The 15872-nt window shown below is 42.8% G+C and overlaps 1 protein-coding gene across 2 annotated transcripts in view; it reads left to right on the forward strand.

The window, feature by feature from the left end:
- PLEKHG1 (pleckstrin homology and RhoGEF domain containing G1) overlaps positions 1 to 15872 on the forward strand; it is a 255150-nt gene that overhangs the window by 205993 nt on the left and 33285 nt on the right. For both annotated transcript variants that reach the window (XM_055433820.2, XM_055433816.2), the window contains exons 6-7: positions 6723 to 6769; positions 10992 to 11142. In XM_055433820.2, the coding sequence (XP_055289795.2) occupies positions 6723 to 6769; positions 10992 to 11142 (198 nt within the window). The remainder of the gene's footprint in view (positions 1 to 6722; positions 6770 to 10991; positions 11143 to 15872) is intronic.

Genomic DNA, 15872 nt, shown 5'->3' on the forward strand with positions numbered 1-15872 from the left:
AGAGGATTTGAATTTTAAAGCCTAAATGACAGTCAGTTTATATTCTGTACCCAGGTAAGAGAATTCTGAAACATACAAGGGAATCCTTTACAACATTACTTTCTTGATGTCCTACAGTAAATAGAATCTTATCTTACGTTTCTCTAAAAATTCTTTTAGAGAAACTTTCCAGCTTTTGTTTGGAAAACCTCTAGCAGAAATTGTTTTTCCAGCAAAACTTCATGTGATTTTTACAGTTGTGGTTTTAAATGTACAAAGGTTGAAGCAAAGTTCATGATGGCGCTTTTGGGTCAACTGAGAGTTAGCACCTCATTTAGAGTCTCAGAGGCCAATGTGAACTTGGAGACGTCCTCCCAGCCTGACCGGGTTCCGGGGTTATTCCACAAGGTTATTTCTGATGATCCAATGGTTTTGAATCCAAACATAGCACTCTTGGTTCTACTCAAGTGGGGCTCCTTAAAGGCAGTTGACGAACTTATATATAAAACACTCCTGACTTTGTGGGTGGCAGTGTATGTGTTAACATGCAAAATGTTTGTGCACACAAGCTTCCACACACAGTTCTCACAAGTGGCCTGTGTCACAGTGAAGGGTAAGAATTTGGAAAAGAGAAGGAAAATGAAAGAGGGAGAAATGGGTAAAAGATAACGCTGAGTATATCAAAGAAGCTGTGTTAGAATAACCACAGTGAATAAACAACATAGAAGCTTTCGGAAACATTGGGGCTTTTCTGGTAACTGTAATCACAAGTTGATTAAAGACGGTCCAGCATATGCTTAGCTCTGGCTTAATTATTCACATAAAAGTTTGTTTATGCGCCAGGTTGCCAACTCCCAAATCTGATTTCTTGTTGCGATATTGCCAAGTTTAATTGGAAGACTGATTGCAGCACTCCACACTCCTGTGTGTGAGCAGGGAATCGCGAGGGGGTGTGTGTGGGTCTGGCACAGCCTGCTTCTCACTCAGCACCCTGAAATTTAGAAGATGTTACACTTTGTGAAACACAAGCAGCTGCTCACCTCTGGGGAGGAGTGGAAAATTGCTTTAATTGAGGGGCCGTTAATGAAAGAGGTGAAGCTGGCGGTTGCCGTCTGCTTTTATCTGAGTCACTGGGGCTTACACGGAGAGTCAACTTTGACCTTGCTTTTGTGGTATGGCTAGGCAACAGAAATCTCTCCCGACAAGAGGAGAACACAGCCTTTCTTACCTGCTGCCCAGAAAAGAACAACAAAGCGCTGCAGAAGCCACTCTCGGGAGGGGTGAACGTCCCCGCCAGGCAGGCCAGGCTCTCGCCCACTGAGCGCTTGCCTGCTCTTAGGACTCTGGAAACACCTGGAACGGGTTTCCGTGGTTTCCTGCCTTCACCTCCACTCTCGTTTCCGTCACTTAGCTTGACTGTCAGCCAGGCTGACCCTGGGTGACATTTAGGAGGGAAGTTTGTCTTCGGAGGCCCAACTTCCCTTAACCACCTCCTTCCACCTGATGCGTGGTCCCCTCTTCATTGGAGCCTGTCTCCTTTCAGTACCCAGGCATGTGTGTGTACACACACGCGCACACACACACACACATGAGCCACTTGTTGAAATTATCCTCAGGAAACTGCTGGTATCAGATAATAGGTATGATTGGAGTCTATTCAAGTCAATGTCATGGGCTTCCTGAATGCAGGAGGCATAAGAGACACAGGTTCGACCCCTGGGTCCAGAAGATCCCCTGGAGGAGGGCATGGCAGCCCACTCCAGTATTCTTGCCTGGAGAATCCCATGGACAGAGGAGCCCGGTGGGCTATAGTCCATAGGGTCACAAAGATTCAGGCACAACTGAATGACTTAGCATGCACACACACAAATCAGTGTCTCCTTCCAGAGTAAGCCTTTCTCAGTAGTGTCCTGTGAAAACTGCTCAGTCATCAATGAGTGTGTGTGTGTGTGTGTGTGTGTCTCAGAAAAGTAGAAGGAGGGAGAAAGATGGAGTGGGGAGACATTAACATTATGGCAGAAGAAACCCTAAAATCATACAGATTTCTATTCTCTGATTATTCATTCAGGAAACGTTCAAATACCCTTTGTGTTCAATTGGCCCTGATGGTTATACTTAGGTTCTTTCATAATTAAATGTCTTATTTTGACATCATCACTAACTGCAACTTGAAAGTGTTAAATAACTAGAAGAAGAATATCTGTTTTTATATAATTTTTTCATTGCCTTTTTTCTCCCTAAATACTTCTGGAAAGGATTTGAGTGCATATATCATAAGAAATAGTTATTTGGGGATTAACTAAGTAGGAGTTATTGACTTTTGTGTAAAGTCATTATTTGAACTGTCCACAGGGCTTATAAATTCAAGATCAAATATGCATTTGGTTCTATATTAAGAATATATCAGTGATTTAAATTGAAACTGCCTAATTTAAGACAGAAACAGAGCCATGATGCCACAGAGTGCCCAAAAATTCAGTTGTGCAGAGAAGCCTTGAGGTATTTTTAGGGTAGCTCATGTAGATGATGTAATTTGGAATGTTTTTATTGAGGCCATTGTGTTTGGTATTTCATATGCTAAACTTAAGGAAATCAGCCAAATAGCTGTTCAACCCCATACTGAGTGCAGGAGGCAGGAACAAAGCAAGAAAGTGTGAGCCTGTGAGCACACCCAGAGAAGGGCTCTAGGGACTTCCCTGGTGGTCCAGTGGTTAAGACTTCCACGGCGGGGAATACAGCTCAATCCCAGACCAAAGAATAGAGAGAGAGAGGGCACTCCAGTCTGATGTTAATTTCCTGGAAGACCTCGGTCAAGTCACTGCGCCCTTTTATCCCTGGGGAAAGTGGGACACTCCAGTGCGCTCAGGAGCTAAGCTGATGAACACAGCGCAGGAATGGGCCCAGGCAGAGGCCAGAGCGTCAAGGTGCTTACATCTTGGGGACAGAAGTGTCATGTGAAACTGTCGGCCTGGGGCCTGTGGATCTAATACTTTTTCAAGAGAAGCCAGAAATCAAAACATTTTTAGAATTTGGCAACTTAGTGTTTTTTTAATATTATGCTTAAAACTTTGGCAGCATACTATGTTGGCAAGGCCATGGGGAAACAGACACTCCTTTAATTGTGCGAAAACAAAATAGACCCTGTGGAGGGGAATTTGGCTATGTCTAGGAAAAGTCCATCTGAATTCACCCTTCATTCCAGCAATCCTACTTCCAGAAATCTGTTCTAAAGATATAGTGACAAAATCTCAGCAAAGGTAATGTTATACTTTATACTACTAATTGTTGCAATTTGTAAGTCTATATAAGGTACACGAGTGCATGTGTGCATGCTCAATTGTGTCCCAGTCTTTGCGACCCCATGGACTGTAGCCCACCAGGCTGCTCTGTCAGTGGGATTTTTCAGGCGAGAATACTGGAGTGGGTTGCCATTTCCTTCTCCAGGCAACCTTCCTGACCCAGGATCGAATCTGCATCTCCTGCATCGGCAGGCAGATTCTTTACCACTGAGCCACCTATAGAAATATGCAATACATGGAAACAACCCAAATGTTCAAGAACAAAACCTGGTTGAATAAACTGTGGCATATCCACATAATAGAGTGGTACAAAGCAGTAAAAGCAAACAAAGGATACTTCTGTATACTACTAGAAAGGGATGGAGTGGGGAGTCTAGCACTGTGATTTCTCAGAGTGTGGTCTCTGGACCACATCATATAGGGACTTGTTAGAAAGCAGATTCTCGGGCCCTACCCAGACCTACCAAATCAGAAACTCTGGGGGTGCAACCCAGTAATCTGTGTTTTAATAAGCCCTCAAGGTAATTCTGATGCTCAAGTTTTGAGAATCATTGACAGAACTTGCTTTTATTTATCTGGAAATGGGGAAGGTTATATTTCAATGTGTATGTTTAAAAAAAATTTTAAAAGATAAACTGTAAGACTGGAAGTTGGTTCCTGAGGGAAAAGGCAGGAAATGGACTAGAATGAGATGGCATAGAAGCCAGACTTCTCTAAGTGTGCATTTCTTTGGAGTTGACTTTGAAATCATGTATTTATTTTACATAATTATAAGACAAAGTTTAAAACAGCCTTCAAAAAATGAAAGCAGATTGAAATGATGAACCTAACTGTGAATCCAGTTTGTAGCTTGACCACACAGAGGAAATGTCAATCAATTAAAAAATATGCTATGGGCAAAATACAGTAAATGCATCCTTAACCGTTTTCAGTAATGCTATCATTATATGATGGTTTCAGTATTGTTATTCCGAAACTGTGTGTATTGTGGGATAAAGCAAATGAATATTCACGGTTGTGTCATTGAGAAATGGAATTGGCGAGAGAAAGAAAATGCAGATTAAGAATGAGGCTAATTAGAAACACTCTAGTCCTAAATCTGAATTGCAAGAATTAGCATGAACGAAGCATGTGTTTTAGCTTTAGAAACACCATATTTCTAACTCGTTCACTGAGAAGGTCTAGAAATAATAATTAACCTGGTAGCAAGAGCATCGCTAACGCTCAGATTGTGGTTTCCACATACTGTTTCCCATGTAAAGGAATCTGGGCTCCGTGGAGAACGAGTGTGGGAGGGAAATGTGCAAGAGGATCTGAAACATCTTGTCACCCCAGAAAGCAAGGATCCACTGGAGGCTATAGGTCAGGTAACAGATACTCAAGAAGAGGCTCCTATTAGCCAAAGATGGGATCGTTTGAGCATCAGTAAAAAGACAGCTAACTAAAAACAACTGAAAGTCACGAAATATGCTTATATTCATGAAATTCACAGTGATGTTAAGAAACCCAAGTCCTTTTCAGGATGTTAGAGAGCTGATGCATTATTTTGAAAATTAAGGAAAGGAACCAAGCATTTACCCTGTCCTTCGCATATAAACCACAAACTACAGGGTAACTAATCTAAGGCAGTTCCTTTCTTGGAAAAAAAATCTGGCCAATAAATGAAGAAAGAATAGTAGAATTAGAAATATCACCATTTTTCAGCGCTTCATGGATTAAAAGACCTAAGGAGTAATTACCAATGATTATTAACATCACAGAAAGAAAGAGCCAGCTCTTATGCCTCTCAATTTAAGTACAATCCAGTCTATGATGTACTTAGGCCAAATTATGGAACCTAAATCCAGTCAAGCCTCTTCTAAACCACAAGGAGCGTGGAAGACAGGGGAACATAGTAAAGAAAGTCTTAGGGACATGACCAGCAAAACTGAGACTGCAGGAGACTGCAGGACAAATCATCTGGTTTCTTCAACTTAATTGCAGAGGGGAAATAAGAAGGGGAACTTATAGATGAGAAGGGACTTAGATATCAACAATATCGAGTTGCTGTGTGTGGATGTTGTGTAGAATACAGAGCAAACAGCAAACTATAATTAAAAAAAAAAAGAAAAAATAGGAATAGTGATAATGAACCCTCATGATATTATGGAATTATTTATTTACATTTTATTGAAGTAAAGTTGGTTTATAATGTGTTTAATTTCTGCTATATGGCAAAGTGACTCAGTTTTTTAATACATATGTATGTATTTCTTTCCATGTTTGTTTCCATTATGGTTTATCACAGGATATTGAACATAGTCCCTATACTATGCAGTAGATATATACTACTATATATATTGCTGTTTATCCATCCTATATGTATAATAGTTTGCATCTGCTAATCCCAGCCTTCCAGTCCTTCTTCCCATGGAATTATTTAAAGATGATAATAGCATTGTGGTGATGTTTCTCTTTTAAAGTCCTCATGTTAAAGATATATACTTGTAAAGTATTTACAAGTAAGTGAAATGATATTATGTCTAGAATTTGTTGATAAGGGAACCTGGAATCAATTTGTTGATAAAGGAATCATAGCAAAAGGCAAGAAGCCCCCATTAGTTAGCCAAACATTTAATGCGTTTGAGGCATTGCTGCTGTGCTAGATGTACAGATGAGTAGACTTGGATCCTGCTCTCAAATAATTTTCAGCTTCATAGGAGAGAGGGGCATTCATTAGTTCAAAAATCATTATGTGCCAGGCAAGCACACTATGGCCCCTCTCCTGCAGGAACTCACAGTGTAGAGTGGCAGACAGATGCACAAAAAATGTTATGCTCTTTTGTCAAATGCTGTAAGATAGGTTGGTACTGAGTGTTGTGGGACCCCAAAGTAGAAGCAATTGGCTCAGTCCAAGAACTCAAGAAAGTCCCCTGAGAGGAAATAAAGCCTCAGTTCGGTGTCAAAAGGTGCCTAGTGGCTATCCAGTGAAAAAGGTGGGAAAGACCATGGGCAGAGGAAGCTGCACACACAGGGCTTGAAAGTATTCCCTTGCACATACTTCCAGCATGTTCTGACCACACAGTATTTAAATGATCTGCTTATGTTTCTCTCTCACCCTGTGAATGCCCCAGAGGACCATGACTGCCTGGGAATAGAAACCCTGCTGTCTTCCTCTTCCTATTTGCCTTCATATTCATCTAACAGAGCAGATGCTCAATAAGTATTTAATGATCTCAAATGAGTCCAAGTGCATGTGGATTCTAGGTGTAAATCAAGGTAGTTAAAATGGCACGAATAATTGTCACAGGGACTCAGAAGACAGGCTAAGGTGGTTAGAGAAACGACTTTTAAAACAACACCTTTTAAAGGATGAATGATATATCTTTTATTTTTCATTGAATGTTGATGTCTCTACTTGTTTTCTTTTTTTTAGCCTATTACATCTCTTTTGTTTCCTTGCAGAGTGAAGAGTTCCACATTTATACCCAATATTGCACGAACTATCCAAGGTACGCCTTGTGAATGTGTGGGAATACTTTTGCTTACCTTCATGTTGCTTGAAGTCGGTCAATGCAGTATATGTGGTCAGCAGGCACTATGTCCCTGGCGCTGTGCTGAATACTGTGGGAAAACTGCAGAAATGCTGAGAACGGATCACAGGGGTACCCCGATACTGATCCATTTAGGCCTAGGGACTACCTAGCAGAGCCAGCACAGGGGAAAATTGTGAATGACCTAGAAGGAGGCCAAAAAGATTGTCCACTGGACTCCTTGAAGTGTTTGGCTAGAAGGCTTATCTATTAACCCTTCTGTATGTGTGCTGTGTTTCTAAGAATGTGGGATACCCTGCTAGTGAGTTTATATAATCTATCTGGGGATAAAATAGGTTATATTTTTGCTCTGTAAGTTTTAGAAACTACATAATTTTATGGAGCTCAGAGAAGGGAACGATCATGATAAGCTTATGTGACAAAAGAAGACTTATCTTCCCACCTGGACCACGGCTTCAGTTTCACTAACACCAGAGGTGCCAGCAGGAGAGCCATTGAAGGAGCAGCCTCAGTGATCATTCAGTAAGGGACTCAGGTCTAAGACCATGACTCACTCTGCTGGAAATCCTTTTTTCCTGCAAAAGACATGTATTGAGCACTTATTAATTTCAAGTGCTGCTCTTGATGCTATAAATACAAAATGTGGTTGAATTTCATTTTCCCAGCAATCTAGAGATGTTAAGAGATTAAAGAAAAGCAGAACGCACAGACAGCACAGGGCCTGGCCCTGGTAAGTCCTCCAGAAGTGCTTGTTCATCCCCATCCCTGCCCCATCCCCACTGCATGGATGAAATCATCGCGCCTCCAGTAGGTTTATTGATTTTACAGGAGTCACACAGCTGACAAGTGAGCGAACCCAGCTGAGATTTAAACCAAGGTTGGTCTGGCCTCAGACCTCATGCTGCTGCATCCTTGTAGAATTTCTGAAGCTTTGTGATACCCTCTGCCCCGAACCTTTCTACTGTTTGTCTGCCCTTGACTTGCAGGACTAGCATTGTTATGTTAGGCATGAACCAGGAAGAGAGCTCAGGGAACTTTTATCTACTCTATAGCCAGGCTTGGTATGGACATGTCCTTAAGGATAAAGTGGATGCTGGGGTCCACCTCAAAGAGAAGCCAACAGGCTGAGTCCCTCATGCCACTGTGGTCAGGAAAAGCAAGTGGGTCATTCCTGCCTAGGGGTGGCCCTAGAAAGCCAGTGTGAATTAAAGGATGTGAAGCCAGAGGCTTGGGCTTACTGGTGGCAAAACTCTTTCCAGTGAAGGGTTTTCACCTCCTCCTCTAAACACTGGTTGGTGGCCAGGCATGTGTTTTCTCAGGTTTCTCTGAAAACAAAACAAAACCCCACATGCAAATTAGTACATTTATCCATCTCCTTATCTGTAGACCCACCCACACTTTACCCAGTTTCAGTTACACAATGCTGTCTCCTAAAACATTTGTTGCCACCTCTCTGCTATCCGTGGTCCTTACACCAAAAGCCAGCATTATACCACACCCTGATGCAGAGAAATCACAGAATCAGGCCTCGACTTCTCCATAGACCTTCCTCCTGAGAGAAATGGAAAACCTTTCCAACTCTGAAGAATCAGCAAAGCCCTGGACCCAATGCATCAGGAGCCAGATGCTAGAGTGGCTTGTGTGGAGGATTATGTCTGTGTAAATTTCATTATAAACATGTCATTTGAAGAAATATCTTCTGAATATTTAGTTTTGGAGGTTTATCTTAAGAAGATTTTTCTAACTTCGTAGTAAGAATGGAGAGTGCAAAATGAAAGCAACTTTTATAAACTTGGCTGCTTCAAGGTCAGGGGACAGGCACAGTCATTTGTGCAAGGACATTTTTGAGGGCCTGTCCTTCATGGAGCACAAGTCCACCTTCAGTGTATACTGGTGGGAGACAGGAACTAATATCCCTTGCCTTCAAGCAGTTCATTTTCTTTTGAGGGTCAGAACTGAACCAAATGCAATAGTGAAACAGCCATTAGGAAAGATCAAATCAATGAATTTATAAGTCAACGCAGCACCACCTCAGTCTTGTGTAACAGAGGCTAAAGGTGCACGAGATAAAGAAGGAGAAGTCAGGACAGTTTCCTGGAGGAAGTGTTTGGATCTGACTTTAAAGAAGGAAAGAAACATGTTAGCAGGGAGATGCTCCCAGGCCCTCTCAGTGAAGTGGGTACGTCCGAGTCTTGCCCATTTGTGTGGTTTTCATGTCCATAGAAAAAGATTTTCTCTTGTGCCCCTCCTAACCATTTGTTCTCTGAGGTCCAAGCTTTCCCTCCCCTCCCCCGTCTTCACAAACCGTGAGCGCCAGGTGTTTCAGCCCATCTGACAACGTGTCTTCCCCCTTTGGACCCGGGCCGGTGATATTAAGTGTCTCCTGCACGCCTTGACAGATGTCCTTCTTCATAGCAGTCACGCCCCACTGACTTCCCTGGGAAGAAGCTCAAGCCCTTCCTCTTGTCCCCAGGGAGAGGGCCAGACCCACTCAGGTCATTGTCCTCAAATGTCCCCCCGTGGCCTCAATCTAGAGTTCCGTGTGCTTAGCATCTCCTGCAGTTGTCTTATCCTTGTGCAAGAACTCAAGACTTCAGAGGGTTAGACAGTGGGCAACTGATTCTGACTCTAAAGAGCCTTAGGAAAGTCCCTGGGTTCCATGGTAAAGAATCGTTTTGAAATCTTGACTTGAAGGGAAAAATAAATCCGTTTGAACAGATATTTCTCCAAGCAATCAGACACAAAAGGGATTCTGATCGCTTCATCAGGTGACCACCATCCATGTCACTTCCTTCCAAGGAGTTTTATTTTGCTGTTTGGCTTCAATTTTCTGAATTAATTCTGAAAACCTATTAAGACTTGGGGAGAAAGGGGCTGAAATTACTTCCACCTGCTTCTAATTTATGAGACCATGAGATTTTAATTTACTTGTGTGTGTGTGTGTGACCTCACAAGACCACCAGCTTATTTCATGTATAAGATGTGAGCGTTGTTTTAGCCATCTGTCTAGGATGTTTGGGGGCCATACTTCTTGCCTTTGGAGTGGAGAAGGAATCCTGAACCATTTTTCTAATACACTCCGTAAAGCATGGTCCTTGAGGACCAAGATTAACCAGCTGTTTCAAAAACTGAATTTAGAATGAGGAGAAAGATACCTGGAGGTGGACAGAAAGGTCTGTTCAGAGATTCTTAAAGGGAAGTTCCCTGTGGGACGAGGTCTCCAAAGCCCTGTGTGTAACATCACACACGTTGTACACTTACACAAACACAGCCAGCAAAGCAGGTGACAGATGTCTGGCGTGGGGCTGGGTCTGCTGGAAAGAAGCCTCTCCTGTTTCTTAGTACGATGGTGACTGCTCCTTGCAATGTAACTTGTGAAAACTCAATGCAGATATGAAGTTGAACAACAAACAAGGATGCTCATGTGTGTGTGTTCAGTTGCTCCACCGTGTCTAGCTCTTTGCAACCCCATGGACTGTAGCCCACCAGGCTCCTCTGCCTATGGAATTTTCTAGGCAAGAATACTGGAGTGAGTTGCCATTTCCTATTCCAGGGGATCTTCCCAACCCAGGCCTCAGACCCGCTCATTTTGCGTTTCTTGTATTGGCAGGCAGGTTCTTTAAATTGGGGTACCATCCAGTTTAAATCCCCTTTGGCAAGTCCTGTGTCCTGATAGGGACTTCATCTCCCTGAAGGACAGAGCTGGCAGCATAGATGTCATGTGTCCATGTTTCACCACCCTCTTATAGGGTCTTTTTCTAATTCACCCAGGAGTGAATCGGGACCAGATTCACCCAATTCAACCAGAGGGACACCTTTTGCTCACCTGCCCAGAGTCCTTCTAGTCTACCTGTTGCTCTGTTGCCGCTTTATCTGCTTTAAGGCCTTGATACTTACTCTGGCATTTAAAGGACTTGCCTGGTGGCTCAGATGGTAAAGAATCCACCTGCAATGCAGCAGACCTGGGTTCAATCCCTGGGTCAGGAAGATTGCCCAAAGGAGGGCACAGCAACCCACGCCAGTATTCTTGCCTGGAGAATTCCATGGACAGATGGGCTACAGTCCATGGAGTCGCCAAGTTGGACATAACTGAGCGACTAACATTTTCACTTTCACTGGCATTTAAAACTTGAATATCTATGTTAAGAGTTACAATTTTTATTTTTAAATATTCTTGCAGATCCGTGGCCGTGCTAACAGAGTGTATGAGGAACAAGATGCTAGCCAAATTCTTCAGGGAACGGCAGGAAACTTTGAAACACTCACTGCCTCTGGGGTCCTATCTCTTGAAGCCAGTTCAGCGGATTCTCAAGTATCATCTCCTTTTGCATGTAAGTTTCTGCCTGTCCTGGAAGGACTTTCTAGAGGCTAGGGGTTTTATGTGTATATATTAAGTTTAGGAGAAAAAAAAAATCAAAAGTGGCTGTGGACATATGGAAATGTTTTCCACACTCATACTTTACAACTGACTAATCTGCTTTGAGGAATTAGAGATATTTATATTGTAGCCCTGTAGCCTCATTGATAACAGCCAAGTAGAAAGATTCATTTTAGCTCTAATGGTGAAAGGGCTTACAAGTCCTTCACTCCAGGCAGTGACAGTTTCAGGCAAGGAGCTGTCTTCTTAATGAACAACAGATTTTTTTGTGTATGTTTTATTTTACTTCCATGAACCCAATTCGGTAGGCAGTTGGGAGTAAGAGCTGTTTGTCATAGATTGGCTTTTGTAGGAACAGAGAGAAAGGGCTGAAAGGAGAGAAGACAGATGAGCAGTGTGATAAAGGTCTTTGAGCTGGGTTTCACCTCACTTTGAGTTCTGTTCTCTTTATATCATTTCCCATTATTTGTAAAAAAATTTAAGGAGACTTTAGAAACAAAAGTAGACATAGCTCTCATACATTCTCATTTCTTATCCTCTAAGGAAGCTGATAAAAATGGAAAATAGTGTTCTCGAAAGTAATTTCATTCAATGAGTTGACTCACTGGAAAAGAGTCTGATGCTAGGAAGGATTTGGGGTGGGAGGAGATGGGGACGACAGAGGATGAGATGGCTGGATGACATCGCCGACTCGATGGACATGAGGTTGAGTGAACTCTGGGAGTTGGTGATGGACAGGGAGGCCTGGCGTGCTGTGATTCATTGGGTCTCAAAGAGTCGGACATGACTGAGCTACTGAACTGAACTGAACTGAAGGAGGGTGGATTGCCTTGGCAATTTGACAAAGACAGGATAGCCAAGTGGTTAGGTTAGGAGCAGGGCTGTGGTCCTGTCCCGTGCGTTTCCAGTCCCGTGCGTTTCCAGTCCCGTGCGTTTCCTGTCCCGTGCGTTTCCAGTCCCGTGCGTTTCCTGTCCCGTGCGTTTCCAGTCCCGTGCGTTTCCAGTCCCGTGCGTTTCCCACATTGATGGTGCCTCACAGGCAGTCAATACAGAAAAACTGTTATTTTTATTACTTTATTATTATTATTATTTTTTGGAGTATAATTGCTTTCAATGGGGCTTCCCTGATGGTTCAGACAGTAAAGAATCTGCCTGCAATACAGGAGACACAGGTTTGATCCCTGGGTTGGGAAGATCCCCTGGAGAAAAGAATGGCTACCCACTCCGCTATTCTTGTCTGGAGGATCCCATGAACAGAGGAGCCTAGTGGGCTGCAATATTGTGTTAGTTTCTCAGTTCAGTTCAGTTCAGTCGCTCAGTCGTGTCCGACTCTTTGTGGCCCCATGAACCACAGCACGTCAGGCCTCCCTGTCCATCACTAACTCCTGGAGTTCACTCAAACTCATGTCCATCAGAATCGGTGATACCATCCAGCCATCTCATCCTCTGTCGTCCCCTTCTTCTCCTGCCCCCAAACCCTCCCAGCATCAGAGTCTTTTCCACTGAGTCAACTCTTCGCATGAGGTGGCCAAAGTATTGGAGTTTCAGCTTTAGCATCAGTTTCTGGTGTAGAGCAAAGTGAATCAGCTACATGTATCCATGTATCCCCTTCCCTCTTGAGCCTTCCTCCCACACCCTTACTTTATTATTTTTAACGCTACATTAAACATCCTTTCATAAAAGATTTAAATCCAGAGTTCCTATCTATATCAACATGCCTGCAGTATACATGTATCTCTTTTTAAATGATTCCAGGCTTCTGACTTGGTTGAGCATTCCAAGGTTGCCCAGTTCACACGCATTTAAAGCTGAAAGCTCTCTTTATGGTCCATCTTTACCAGAAATTTCTCAGCTTTGTCTGTTTGCCTGTGTGGCCTATCTTGGGAGAGTCTTGTGTCCTATGAAACCACATTGTGGATATTACTTTAGTTGTTCGGTTGGCTTTAATGACCCCTAAATTTAGTGGGATTAATTTACTAAATCAGTGCCAAATAATTCTTTAAAAAATACTGGCTTTCCCACGATAGATCTTTGCTGGACTTTGCTAATATGGTATAGACCGTAGCCTGCAAGGCTCCTCTGTCCATGGAATTTTGCAGGCAAGAATACTGGAGTGGACTGCCATTCCCTTCTCCAGGGGATCTTCCTGGCCCAACGATCGAACCCAGGTCTCCTGCATCACAGGCAGATTCTTTACCATCTAAGCCACCAGGGAAGCCCATCTGAGTCTAGTGTGTCCCAATAATATCTACTTAATGGCTTTCTAGATAGTAAGTCAATCAAAAGAAAAGTCTCAGATCTCTGTCACTTAAACAAGACTCCACTCAAGATTCTTACAAAGAGTTAACTGCTAGGAAGAACAGCCCTTACCCTCTAAATTAAAAGCTGGGATATTAGTACATGCTGCTATAACAAAATGCCATAGTCTGGGTGACTTGGACAACAAACATTTATTTCTCATAGTTTTGGAGGCTGAAAGCCAAAGATCAGGGGGCAAGCATGGAAGAGTTCTCATTTGCAAACTGCCTTCTCCTCTTCATCTCCTCGCACGGTAGAAAGAGGCAAGACCGCTCTCTGGGGTCTCTTTTATGAGAGCACTAACCCCATTTATGATGGCACCACTCTCATGGCCTCTCGTTTGGTCACTAAGTCCCATTCAATTCTCTGCAGTCCCATGGACTGCAGCATGCCAGGTTCCTCTGTCCTCCACTGTCTCCCGGTATTTGCTGATATTCATGTCCATTGGATTAGTGATGCCATCCAGCCATCTCATCCTGCCACCCCTTTCTCCTTTTGCTTCAATCTTTCCCAGCATCAGGGTCTTTTCCAATGAGTCAACTCTTCGCATGAGGTAGCCAAAGTATTGGCACTTCAGCATCAGTCCTTCCAATGAATATACAGTTGATTTCCTTTAGAATTGACTGATTTAATCTCTTTGTTGTCCAAGGGACTCTCAAGAGTCTTCTCCAGCACCACAATCCAAAAGCATCAATCCTTTGGTGCTCAGTCTTCTTTATGGTCCAACTCTCACATCCGTACATGACTACTGGAAAAACCATAGCCTTGACTATACGGACCTTTGTCAGCAAAGGGATGAATCTGCTTTTTACTGTGCTGTCTAGGTTTGTCATAGCTTTCCTTCCAAGAAGCAGCCATCTTTTAATTTCATGGCTGCAGTCAACGTTTGCGTGGCTTCAGTTCAGTTCAGTCGCTCAGTCGTGTCTGACTCTTTGCAACCCTATGAATTGCAGCACACCAGGCCTCCCTGTCCATCACCAAATCCTGGAGTTCACCCAAACTCATGTGCATCGAGTCGGTGATGCCATCCAGCCATCTCATCCTCTGTCATCCCCTTCTCCTCCTGCCCCCCAATCCCTCCCAGCATCGGGATCTTTTCCGATGAGTCAACTCGTTGCATGAGGTGGCTAAAGTATTGGAGTTTCAGCTTCAGCATCAGTCCTTCCAATGAACACCCAGGAATGATCTCCTTTAGGATGGATTGGTTGGATCTCCTTGCATGGCCTAGTCACCTCCAAAAGCCCCCTTCCTAATCCCAGCGCATTAGAGGAAAGGATTTCAACATACTAATTTGAGGAAGATAACAATCACTCGGTCTGTAACAGCTGACAGTGAAGAAAAAAGGGAAGAACAGTGGTTAGATGAATTTAAAACTAACTTCTGATTTCCTGGAGTATTTTTGCTTTCACACTTGGTTTAGAGTGTTCCTTCTGTGTCATTCACATCACTTCAGAGTTGTGTAGTCACCCGTGAAGATCCCCAAAGGAATACACTCTGTACTTCTGAGTCTGTTTATGATCAACAGGAGCGCCCCTCAGGCTAAAAGAAGAAATGATTATTTTTTAAAGTTTGGTCTTGATCTTACCTGGGAGTCATTAGTGATATGGTTTCATAGGACCTTTCTAACAGCTGAGTCTGAGTATAGAAAGAAAATGTAAATTCCTTGCCAGTTTCTAGCTGGATGCAAAGTTTGAGGATTCAGTAAAAGTGAACAAAGTGACATAAAACAGTGGAATTTTCATAATTTATACCATAAGATTCAACCTCCACCCTTGAACTTAACATGTGTGCATGGTAAGTATCATAGGAACAATCTAATTGATCATAATATCTTCTTACTGTTTTAGATATTTACATTGGAATTTAGATACCTACAAGGTATTGCTGCTCTTTTAACAAGATACGGCTTCAATTAAACAACCATTTATTTACCACCTACCTCTCTGGTGGGCACTGTTGAGAAGATATAGGATTAAAGGGACTATGCAATAGTCACTATCCTTAGACTCACAGAAGTCTAGGGACATGTGTCTTGTGTACTTGATAGAACTGGAATGGAACCCTGTCCCTTTCTCATCTGCCTGGGATTGTGGAATTCCAATGCTTAGATAAGTGCTGGTGTTAACATTCTTCTGAGCATCAGAGAGTGAATACTTGAACTATAAACTCTCTCGCAACACTCGGAAGGAGTATCTTTAGTGAATTTCATTTGGGCTTTAAAGCCTTGACTACATGAGAATACACTTTCTACATAGGTATTTTTTTAAACATAATGTCCACTATTTTCTTTTTCTTCTTTAATTTGTTATGTACTCAGCCCTGTGTGTGATGTTTTGCTTCCTCTGGGAGAAAAAAAAATCAGTATATTTTCTGTATTTTAAGAGT

This window comes from Moschus berezovskii, chromosome 10 (assembly GCF_049115385.1).
Source record: "Moschus berezovskii isolate FMDL1 chromosome 10, NW_MosBer_1.0, whole genome shotgun sequence".
NCBI classification, from domain to species: Eukaryota; Metazoa; Chordata; class Mammalia; order Artiodactyla; family Moschidae; genus Moschus; species Moschus berezovskii.